Source organism: Apis dorsata, unplaced genomic scaffold (assembly GCF_000469605.1).
Source record: "Apis dorsata unplaced genomic scaffold, Apis dorsata 1.3 scaffold_1088, whole genome shotgun sequence".
NCBI classification, from domain to species: domain Eukaryota; kingdom Metazoa; phylum Arthropoda; class Insecta; order Hymenoptera; family Apidae; genus Apis; species Apis dorsata.
In genome coordinates, this window is record NW_006264186.1 from 92,229 (window position 1) to 104,410 (window position 12,182).

The following is a 12,182-nucleotide window of genomic DNA, read 5'->3' on the forward strand; positions in this document are numbered from 1 at the left end:
AAGTTTAATTATTTTTTGATGTTATAATTCACACAGTTCGCAAAGTATAAGAAATAGAGAAAAATAGATAAAAGTTATTTTTTTTAATGAAGAATATCACTTAACAAAAAATTTATTAATTATTTATATAATTAGAAAAAAATTATAAATAAAAAAATTATAATTTTTTTCAATTTATTTTTTCATCTTAATAATCACATCTTATATAATATATATAATATAAATAATAATAAATAATTATTAATATAATAATATAATATATATAATAATATAATATAATAATGAATAATTACAAAACAATATAAAAAACTTTTTTTTTTAATATCAAATTCAAGGTTTATTCTATTGTTATATTTTTTGTGATAATCTGAAAAAATTTTTTAAATATTGAAACAAAAATGTTTAATGTACCTCATCATTATTAGAATTTTTTATTTTCAATATAATTATTTTATTTTTTCATAAAATAAATGAGATCATGCAGAAATGTAATAAGCAATTTGATTATAATTAATTTATGTTATTTATATATTAAGTGTATAAATAAATTGTTTCCCTTTTTTTTTGCCAAATTCAAGATTTTATTAAATAAATCAAATATGTTTCAATATATTTACTCTCATTCTTTATAACTTTTTCCATCTAGTGGATAAATTATAAATTCCATCCTTGAAAAATGATGATTGCTTGCTGCTTATGAAATCATCAACTTCTTCCAAGTTGAAGTGCTTCCCGACAATTGGTGTTGCAGATTTTGAAAAAGATGATAGTCTGATGGAGTCAGATCTAAAAAATATATCGCATATGATAGAACTTCCCATCTTAACACATAAAGAAAGTATATTCATAATGAATGATTTCTCGGAAATCCTACTACATAGATAGCAAAACTTTTTTGCAATGCAATTGAAATTGACAATTCCCCAGGATTAACCCATAATTTCCATCGTTTGATTATCACTTAAGATTTATTTTTCATTGCCAGTAACAATTTTGTGCAAAAAACTTTTTCTTTTATGCCATGAAAACAAGATAGCAGAAATCTTGAGTCTGTTTTCCTTATTCATTTCACTTAATTCATATGAGACTCATCATTCTAACTTCTGAATCTTACCCAATTATTTCAGTCAGATAGATACTGCTTGTCTGGTGATTCTTTCAATCTTTTTGCCAATTCTTTTTATGTCTGAATCGGATTTTCGTCGAGCAATTCTTCTAACTCTCTGTCATCAAACTTTCTCGATGCTTTTGAACGATCGTCATTTTCCAAATTAATATTTCCGGCTTTAAATCTTTAGTACTACTTTTTGCATGTTCTGTAAGATACAGCATTCTCTCCCAATGCAACATAAACTATTTCAGTAGCTTTCACAGCTGATTTCCTAAGCTGGAATGCAAAGAGTAAACAGTGATGCAAATGATACTTTTCACATGCTATATTGTTTGAAATTGTTGCATAGGATTGAAAACTTTTAGAGTGCTCATCACGTTTCTTCTTAAAAATAAAAGAATACTTTTTCAGATAACACACAGAAAGTAATTCGAATTCATATAGAAATTATGATCGTAGAAAAAAAGAAAAAGAAACTTATTTGCACATTTAATAATATCAAAATAATATATTTAAAAAATATATATAGTATATAAATTATTCTCAATTAATAAAATTCGTCAAAGAAATGTTTAAAACATAGAAATTTATTACACTATGTACGTTATATGATATACAGCATGATTATTATCCACAACAATGGAACATTGAGATAAATGTACGAAATCTTGTTTTGAAAAAGCCAAATCTATTGGACATTATTTATATGTATAAGTAAATACAATACATATACATATGTGTATAAGTATAATACAAGTATAATATATATTTTCGTGATAAAAATTGATTGAATAAAAGTATGAATAAAAGTATTATTAAAGTATTAAAGTATAATTACATTCTGTGCATATAAATTAATATTGTAATTGTATAATACTATAAAATCAGATAATTTTCATATAAACTTTTTTCATATGCAGAAACTATATATATATTTCAAATGATTGTATCATTCGTTTTCTTTAAGATTATGAATATTTTATTATGTTAATTAAATAGTATACTATTTTATAATATGGATATATCAGTCCAATGACAAAACAATATATTATATAATTTGTATAATTTTGTTTCAGGGAGGGAAATGATCCAGATGATTATTCACGATTAACATACAGAAAATTATTGGAAGAAGTATGCAGATGTGCAAATGTTTTGAAGTCGAAAGGAGTGACAAAAGGAGACCGCGTCGCCGTTTACATGCCTATGATTTTAGAATTACCTATCGTCATGCTCGCATGTACTCGAATTGGGGCTATTCACAGTGTAGTGGTATATAATTTTTTTTATTAAATAATTATTAATGCTAATAAAAATAAAAATGAAAAAATAATATAATGATTATAGTTTTATTAAAAAAATTATAAATATATAAAATATATATTTTATTTATATTTAAGTAACATTCTTTCATACAAGTTTATATTATTTTATTATTAAAAATAAATTAAATTATATACAAGTCATATAGATATATGTAATACATATACATATAAACAAAAGTTTTAAATAATATTTATTTTATATTGTTATATTTTATCAAATATATACAATAATAATAATACATTACTATTTTATTTTTATTATAATAAAATTATAACAAAATTTGTTTTGATGTTACTTTATAAATATAGAAATTATTGATGTTGGTATGACACAAAATAAAAAATATACACATATATATGTCTTAATATATATAATCTTATATAATATATATATAATCCTAATCAAAATCGATATTTTTTAAATTTTTAATGTTGTACATATATTTAATTAGTTTGGTGGATACTCGGCGGATTCACTAGCAGAACGTATCTTGGATTCAAAATCGAAAATTTTGATTACGACTGATGGAGTATGGAGAGGCGAGAAACTTTTATTATTAAAGGCTATTTGTAATGAGGCTTTGAATAAAGCTAAAAAGAATGGTCACGAGGTTGAATGTTGTATAGTAGTGTCACATCTAAAAAGATTAACTAATCCACAAAATGCCAAATCAGATATATTAGGTATGAAAAAAAATTTTTTTTTATATAATGATCATTAATAATGATTAACGTGGATCATAAAAATCGAGATAGATATAACTAAAGACATAATTAATATAAATAAAAAATATCACAGTTAAAATATTCTTCTATTCTTGAAATGTTCTTCTATTAAATTTTTTCAAGATTGAGAAATCATAATTTTTGCAGATGATTAAAATAAAAAAAAGAAAAAGAAAGAAGAATCAATAGAAAGTAACTTTTTTAAATTTATGCTAAAGGGAAAACAAATGGAGTGAACAGTGAAAGTGATGGATATAACTACAACATTCCTCAAGTTGCATGGGACAATAATCGTGATGTTTGGTGGCACGACGAAATGGAAGAGGCTGAGAATAAATGTTATCCAGTTTGGATGAATGCAGAAGATCCACTCTTTATTCTATATACAAGGTAAACTTTCCAACAAAAGAGTAATTATTTATATACTTTATATTAGCATTTAATTAATATTTTTCAAGCATTTTTGACAATGTGATAAAAAATAAAATTTAAAAAAAAAAATGATTATACAATTACCTTAACTTTTTTTAAATGGTATCATAATATTCCAGTACTATAAATTCAATGATTTACTATTATATTGAGATAATGATACAAATTTAGATTTGATCAATGTAACTATAATATTAATGAAAAATTATTTAATATTTCTTATTAAATCAAATCACATAATTAAATATAAATAAATAGGCTTTTATATAAATAAATTTTTTGAAAATTTTTAATGTTTAAATAAACATATATTGATCAAAAATTGAAAGTTTTGTTTCAAACATTTTTTTATTATATTATCGAAAATCCTTGAAAAATGTTTGTTAAACATAAACGATATGTCTCAAATATATATATATATACTTATATATATATATATATATGCGCATGCGTGTGTGTATGTAAAGTATAATATACCTCATATATGTATAATTTTGTATTGTTTTTCTTTATAGTGGTTCCACAGGAAAACCAAAAGGTGTCCTTCATACCACTGCTGGATATTTAATTTATGCAGCCACAACGTTTAAATATGTGTTTGATTATCACCCAGGCGATGTATATTGGTGCACAGCTGATATTGGTTGGATCACTGGTCATACTTATGTTGTATATGGTCCATTGGCAAATGGAGCTACTTCCATTATTGTAATTGTTTAATGATTTTTTTCGATTGAAAATGAATATAATTATTCATATTGCAATAAGTTGATAATGATAAATTTATGATTTTTAGTTTGAAGGAACACCATTTTATCCAAAAAATGATCGATTCTGGACAATTATCGAAAAATACAAAGTTACACAATTTTATACTGCGCCGACTGCAATTAGATCATTAATGAAATTTGGAGATGATTTGGTGAAGAAACATGATTTATCCTTTTTAAAGGTAAATTTGAATTAAAAAAAAAAAAAAAAGAGGAAGAAAAATAGGCATTTATAAGAATATATATTATATAGAATATAATCTTTATAGTATCGAAATTTTAAAATAATTTATTTTTTTAGATTTTAGGTTCGGTTGGAGAGCCAATAAATACTGAAGCTTGGTTATGGTTTTACAATCTTATTGGTAATGGTAGATGCAGTATATCAGACACGTTTTGGCAAACAGAAACCGGAGGCCATGTAATCACCCCTCTTCCTGGTGCTACGCCAATGAAACCAGGTTCTGCAGTAAGTTTGTATCTTGAATTTCTTGTTATCAAACCTTGATAAATTATATAATTTATTAATCCATTTAACATTATTCTTGCTAGACATTCCCATTCTTTGGCGTTTTGCCAGAAATTCTGGATGAAGATGGTCAATTAATCGAAGGTGAAGGTGAGGGATATCTTGTTTTTCGTCAACCTTGGCCGGGAATGATGCGGTCTCTTTATGGAAATCATCAACGTTTTCAAAACACATATTTTGATAGATTTTATGGATACTATTGTACTGGAGATGGTGAGTTTTAATTTTAAATTCAGATGAATAAAAATTAATATGGAACAAAAAATTATTTAGCTAAAGGATTTCTGAAATTGAGACCAGCATATTTCGCATCTTTTCCTAGTTCCTCTTCAATTCTTAATATTTGATTATATTTAGCAGTTCTTTCGCTTCTACAAGGTGCTCCAGCTTTAAATTGCCCAGCAGATAATCCTACAGCTAAATCAGCTACAAAATTATCTTCTGTTTCTCCTTCACAAGCTGTCACAATATATCCCCAATTACTGATCCTGGCTATTTTTGCGCAATTGATTGTCTCAGTCACAGTTCCAATTTGTGATAATCTCAATATAAGAGAATTGGCCATTTGTCTTTCAATTGCTTCTTCAATTCTGTCGATATTCATTGCAGTTAAATCATCAGTAACGATTTGCATATCTTGATCAGCTAAAGTAAGCCAACCTTCCCAGTCTTCTTGATCGAATGGATCTTCAATTGAGACTACAGATGGAAATTCTGTAAAATACTCTAAGTAATGATCTTTTAATGCTTCTGCCTCCATATATTCGTCAGGATCAGATTCTTCTGTTTTAAATGCTAAATCGTATCCTCCTAGAAAAAAGATATATTTATAAATGACATTAGATATTTAATTCTTAAAATAATTTTTTTATTGTTTAATTTTTAAATATATACAAAATTCTATTAAATGTTATTAAATTATTATTAATATATAAAATATAAAATAATATTATATATGTCTTATAAATTTTAATTTTTATTAAACCTTCTTTATAAAAAGCACTGGCTGCCATATCCAACGAAATTTTAATTCTTCCCTCGTAACCTGCATCTTTAATAGATTCATCTAACAATAATAAAGCTTCTCTATCTTCCTCAATTTCTAGAGGTGTAAATGCACCTTCATCGCTAACTGGAAGAGGTAATTGAATTTCTTGAGCAGTCGCAATCTTTTGTTCGAGTACTCTATATACTTCCATACCCATTTTCATAGCATCGGCAAAACTTTCAGCTCCTAATATGTTTATAAAATATATAAATATATAAGGAAGAAAATATATAAAGGAAATATATAAGAAAATATATAAGGAAGAAAAATAGGCATTTAGATAAAAATATATAATTATATAGAATCTTTATATTAGTATTAATCTTTATATTAGTATCGAAATTTTAAAATAATTTATTCTTTAATATTGAATCTTGGCTATGGTTTTACAAATATATATATTTAAATATATTAAAATATATTTAATTTTAAAAAAATGAGAATACCTATAGGTATAATCATAAATTCTTGACATGGTAATGTATTATTAGCATGTCTACCTCCGCTAATCATATTAAAACTAGGAACGGGTACATAAAGATCTCCATTTTCAGCCAATTCTGCAATATATCTATACCATCCGAAAAATTAAGATATAAATATATTTTAAAGTTGATTTATGCAATTTAGTTTTTTACAAGAATCTATAAAAATTACCTATAAACTGGAAGTCCTTTTTTCGCAGCACCAGCTTTACAACAAGCTATAGAGACACCAAGAATTGCATTCGCGCCTAATTTTGATTTATTCTCAGTACCATCTAAACGATTTAATAAACTATCTATTTCTGTTTGTTGACAAGCTTCCAATTTCGATTTCAAAAGTTGCGGTGCGATTATGTTATTGACCACATCAACGGCTCTGAATACTGAACGTCCATGATACATAGCTTCGTTTCCATCTCTTAATTCTTGTGCTTGATTAGGATTTGGTACTAGTACTGATGGCACCGAAGATCTTAATAATCCAACGTCTGTAATTACATCTACTTCTAAAGTTGGATCACCTCTAGAGTTAAAAATTTGACGTGCTTTAACCTTTTGAATAGGCATTTTATATATTCTTTCAAATTCGTTTATATATAATATTTATTTAAAATCTGTTAAGATATGAATTTTTATGAAGGAAGAAAGATTGAAAAGATTCTAATATAGTTGATGAAAATACATGATTACTACTGAAAATTTTTTAATGAAAATATAAATTGAATTATGATTGTGACCATTTTAAACAAAAACAATTGAAATTTAACATATGCATATTTTTCCTTTTCAATTTTTTAATGTGAATTTAAATAATTTCATTTTCCTTCTTCATAAAATGTAAAGAATTATTCTTTCTTTTTTTCTGAAATTAATATCTCACATATGGGTTTTATATTAGATTTTATAGTTTTACATTCTATATATTTTTTTTCTATACATAAATAAGAGTATATTTTTTCTAATTTCAGGTGCCAGACGTGATGCAGATGGTTATTTCTGGATAACGGGTCGTATTGATGACATGTTAAATGTTTCTGGTCATCTTATGTCTACAGCAGAAGTAGAAAATATATTAACAGAACATTCTTCAGTAGCTGAAGCTGCAGCAGTTAGTAAGCCTCATCCTATAAAAGGACAATGTCTTTATTGTTTTATTACCCCTAATGAAGGTATTAAATTTGACAAAAAACTTCAAGATGAGCTCAAAAATAAAGGTAATTATAAATATATAATAAAATATATAAATATAAATAAATACATGATTTAAAAAATCTTTATTATGAAATTTCGTAAATTTTTAATAAAATTTTTTTATATGCAATATATAAATTATAAATAATATATTATGTATAAATAATATATTATAAATAATATATTATGTAACATATTATGTATTATATACATTTATTATAAAATTAATAATTAAATTTATTAATTGAAATTAATAAAATTAATAATTTGAATATATCAATAGTACGAGAACAAATCGGTCCTTTCGCTCAACCGGATATTATTCAACTTGCTCCAGGATTACCAAAAACTCGATCAGGAAAAATTATGAGACGTGTACTTAGAAAAATCGCAGCAGGAGATAGAAATGTCGGCGATATATCAACATTAGCTGATGAAAACATTGTCAATACTCTTTTCGAGTTAAGGCCACAAATTTAAATCAAATTTAAATCAATATAGCAATTTTCAATGAGAATATAGTAGTTTAGAAATAAATGATAATACATTTCCAATGATCGATAAATAATTGATATATGACTTTTAATTTATAATTCTTGCAAAAAGTAAATATGAGAAATACATATTAAAATTTAGTGAAATGTATAATTTATCAAGAAAAAGAAGAAAAAACAATTTTTATTAACTTATAATTAAGAAAATAAGTTAAACAATTTCTAAGAATAAGATATTTATTTTATATGTTAGGATCTTTTTTCATCTATTACTAATTATTTATAGTATTATTTATGAATTATTTCATAATGAATTATTATATAGTTATACCAATATTATTTTTAACTGAATTTCATCGATATATATATTGTTCATTTGAAAGATAGTTTGATAAATTATCATTTGTATTACTTAAAAATGAAAAATTTATATAAAAGATTCAATTATTATTTTTTTATTAGTTTAAAATACAACTGGATGTTAAAATAACATGTTAAAATAATATTATAAATTTTACATAATTATAAAAAAAAAGGTTAATCATGAAGTTAAAAAAATATTTTAGAATATCTGTTAAAGAGTTGAAATTATGCTAAATCTATTTAAAATTTTTCCAAAAATCAATTATAATTGTATGTTAATTGTTGCATACTGATCGATTTTCTAGCAGCAATATTTTATAAATATAAAAGCATATTAAAAATCGAAAAATGTGTAATAAACAATCTTTGTTAAAAACTTTGTAATATGCTCTATGATGCATAATTTTTTAAATAATTTTAAATAATTTCTCTTCATTTTTACAAATAATGAAGTAAATTGAAAATTTGAAAATTTTACAAAAACATAAATTTTAATTATATATTATATTAATATTCCAAATTATTTAAAAATATTATAATATAAAAATTCAGTTTATCTTTAAAAATTTTTTTTAAATTATAATCACTTATAAATCATTTTTAGATCTCATAAACTTATTTTCTTAAATTTTAAATGCCTGTAATATTCATACGCATTTTAATTATTTTTATTTCAAAATTATTAGTTTTTTTACAAAAAAATTTATCTACAATTGAAAGTAAAAGTGGAATTATGAAAGTATTGCAATTCATGTCATATTTAAAAAAATATTGTAAAAAAAGATCTGTAATTTTATTAGAAATAAGATAGCTAGTTCATCAATTCAATCCTTAATTTTTAATTTTTAAGAATATGTGAAATATATTTAAAAAAAAAATTATGAAAACATAAAAACAAATTATTTAATTTAAAAAAAATTTTTTTATGACATGAAATAGAAAATTTAAGTATACGCACGATTATTAACGCACTTTATAAAAAGAAAGTTTGCATTTTCTGTAATTTTTTAGATGGCTGGTTTTATAATTGTATCTAAAGTGAGTTACATTGTATCTAATAAAGAAGTTGCCTTTTAATAAAGGCATGTCACATACATATCATTCCTCGCGGAACAAAGTAACTATAGATTTAATAAGAATATATGTATTAAAAAAATATATAATAATTATATTATATATAATTATATAAATATAATTATATATATAAATTATACAAAATAATGCAAAATTTAAATGTAAATATATTCATGTTAAAAAATAAGTAAATTTTTTCTATTATTTATCTGCCACTACTTCATATACATAGAATTTTTTAACCTAGATCTCATTAAATTTGCAAATAAATATATATAAAGTCGTCCCTAAATAACAAGAAAAAACTCATAATTATTATTATTTATATGAAATTATTCTATTAATTCATTCTTTTCATTTTTTCATGTATATTCAATTTTTTCTTTCAAATCATTTCGTTCAATTAAGAAAATATAAAATTTAAATTTATATTGCTAATATCGAAGAAAAATTTTGTACTCTATCTGCAAAACACATTTTGTAAATAAAAAATTATAAAATTTATAAAATTTTAAAAATCATTTAAAGCAAATAAAATATAAACAAATTTGTTATATTGTTTATATTATATTTTCTGTTTATTTTTTCATCTATCATAATTATCATAATTAATCATAATTATTTTGTATCATAATTCATGGAATTTAATTATTAAATATAATAAACGATCAAATAATAATTCTTCTTCTAATTACTTTTTTAAATTTCATCTTTTAGATTATAATTAAACAAAATATTATCAACCTTTTAGATTTAAAATCAAACAAAATAATAATTAAAAATTAATCTGATACTTTATTTATTTCCCTTATCTAATTCTATATTTTAAATGTTTTAATTACGAAGGAATTATTTATATATTATGAATAAATATTTCTACAAAGTCCAGGGCGCTACTGTCGCTTTTATTTGTAATTCCGTAACGGAAAAATAGTTTTTAGAAGCAGTTGACAAGATGTTAAGGTTACGTCAGTTACAGTTACAGATTCTAACCATTGTCATTGTGTATATGACGATATAACTTGCACCGGTTTATGATTGAAGTGTAAATTTGTGCTTTTTTTTTTATTACATATTTCAAATATTTTGACAAATCATGTCGAATACTGATAAATATTATACAGTCGTTCTTCGATTAGTATTAGAAGCTGGTTCGGTAAGTGATCCTTTTTTTTTTGATGGAATTAAACAAATATTAGAGCAACTTATATTTTATTATATTTTATTTTGAATCTTGTTTTGAATCTTGCTAACAAGCTTTATTGATTTTTATATTTCAATTAAATTTTTATTTAATAAATATATCTGTTTTACAGTATTTTTTTGCAGTATTCAAGAATGCAAAATTGTGTATGATAAATAAATAATAATTTTAATAATTGTTTTAAAATCACTTCATATTTAATGTAATGTTAATTATGATATGAAACTAATCAATGTATTATTTTAATCTATTTTTCTAATGTAAATGAATATTTTACATAGAATATTATATATATTTTTTTCATCTAGGAAAAATATAATAGATAATATCATTAATTTATAGATATAAATATATTTATTTTCAAGGAAATTTATTGAACTGATAAAATTTTTATTATACATTACATATAATGATAATTCAATACGATTTCTATACATAACCTATAATTGTAATAATTTTCTAATATTTATAGATTTATATATTTAATTTTTAATTTAATATTTAATTTTCTAATATTTATAGATCATAATTCAAAAAAATTAATTTATACAATGTAAAAATTTGAATATTAAATTAATTTCTAACATGTAAAATATATTATTAATAATTGAATAATTTAGCTATTATAAATAATAATATCATAAAATAATGATAAACCAAATTTTTCAAAAATTTTTTTCTTAATTATTTAATAAAGTTTTTTTAAATATCTAATATTTTTATAATACAAATTTTTTTTTATGAAAATGAATTAATTAAATGAATTTATTCTTAGATAATTATTTATATAGAATTTTTTCAAATACATAATAGATAACACGTATCGATATTATAATTAATATAATTAATATAATTATCTTATAATAAATACTTTTATAACAATTGTTATTTATCTAATATTATTTTGTTATTAATACTAATTAAACCTATATTTGATGCAAAAATTGTAATTATATTTCAATTGTGAATCTTATAGATTGTGAGGGAAAAAATTAATCAACCTAAGGATGCAATGACAAAATCCTGTGAAGTTGACCTTGTTACCGAATGGGATCAAAATGTCGAGAAATTATTAATGGAAGGAATATCTTCTAAATTTCCGGATCATAAGTATGTTTTATAATATATAAAATATTTAATAATTTCATCTTTTATTCATTCTTTTTCAAAAAAAATTAAATAAATAAATATTTTTATATATAATACATATGTGTTATATAATATTATATGTATTTCAAACTATTCGAACTAATATTGAAAAATGTTTACGATATAAATTATACAAATTATAATATAAATATTAATATTTTTTAAATTCTTAAATTTAATTATTTAATCATTTAATTCTTTATATTCTAATATTACATTAATATATTTATTTTTAAAATATATGTATCAAATTTAATTCGAGATTATCTAAATTTTTTTTT

The 12,182-nt window shown here is 22.1% G+C and overlaps 3 protein-coding genes across 4 annotated transcripts in view; 2 read left to right on the forward strand and 1 right to left on the reverse strand.

Annotated features, from left to right (window-relative positions):
- Positions 1–8,125, forward strand: part of LOC102678952 (acetyl-coenzyme A synthetase) — a 23,019-nt gene extending 14,894 nt beyond the window's left edge. Inside the window, 9 exon segments of the mRNA XM_006624654.2 lie at positions 2,188–2,383; positions 2,889–3,120; positions 3,381–3,552; positions 4,110–4,302; positions 4,391–4,546; positions 4,666–4,833; positions 4,917–5,106; positions 7,395–7,640; positions 7,901–8,125. Coding sequence (XP_006624717.1) covers positions 2,188–2,383; positions 2,889–3,120; positions 3,381–3,552; positions 4,110–4,302; positions 4,391–4,546; positions 4,666–4,833; positions 4,917–5,106; positions 7,395–7,640; positions 7,901–8,097 — 1,750 coding nt within the window. The 3' untranslated portion in view covers positions 8,098–8,125.
- On the reverse strand, positions 4,627–7,478 carry LOC102678824 (enolase-like). Of its 2 annotated transcripts, XM_031514649.1 has the most exons (5): positions 7,395–7,478; positions 6,599–6,994; positions 6,388–6,512; positions 5,879–6,127; positions 5,159–5,703 (listed from the first exon to the last, which is right to left on the reverse strand). In XM_031514649.1, the coding sequence occupies exons 2-5, from the start codon at positions 6,991–6,993 to the stop codon at positions 5,159–5,161; spliced, it is 1,314 nt and encodes a 437-aa protein (XP_031370509.1). In that variant the 5' UTR covers position 6,994; positions 7,395–7,478. The 2 variants fall into 2 exon arrangements, with proteins under 2 accessions (XP_006624716.1, XP_031370509.1); XM_006624653.2 differs by lacking the exon at positions 7,395–7,478 and having other exon boundaries at positions 4,627–5,703; positions 6,599–6,993.
- A 2,339-nt stretch (positions 8,126–10,464) lies between the features above and the next one.
- LOC102679081 (inositol monophosphatase 1-like) overlaps positions 10,465–12,182 on the forward strand; it is a 5,975-nt gene continuing 4,257 nt past the window's right edge. Inside the window, exons 1-2 of the mRNA XM_006624655.2 lie at positions 10,465–10,704; positions 11,729–11,862. Of these exons, the coding sequence (XP_006624718.1) occupies positions 10,645–10,704; positions 11,729–11,862 (194 nt within the window). The 5' untranslated portion in view covers positions 10,465–10,644. The remainder of the gene's footprint in view (positions 10,705–11,728; positions 11,863–12,182) is intronic.

Bases quoted from the DNA above. Each gene is read 5' to 3' on its own strand.
- LOC102678824 (XM_006624653.2), bottom strand. From the start codon at position 6,993: ATGCCTATTCAAAAGGTTAAAGCACGTCAAATTTTTAACTCTAGAGGT. The intron at 6,128-6,387 runs GTATTCTCATTT...TAAACATATTAG, and splicing joins ATTTATGATTATACCTATAG to GAGCTGAAAGTTTTGCCGAT. The intron at 5,704-5,878 runs GTTTAATAAAAA...TCTTTTTTCTAG, and splicing joins CAGTGCTTTTTATAAAGAAG to GAGGATACGATTTAGCATTT.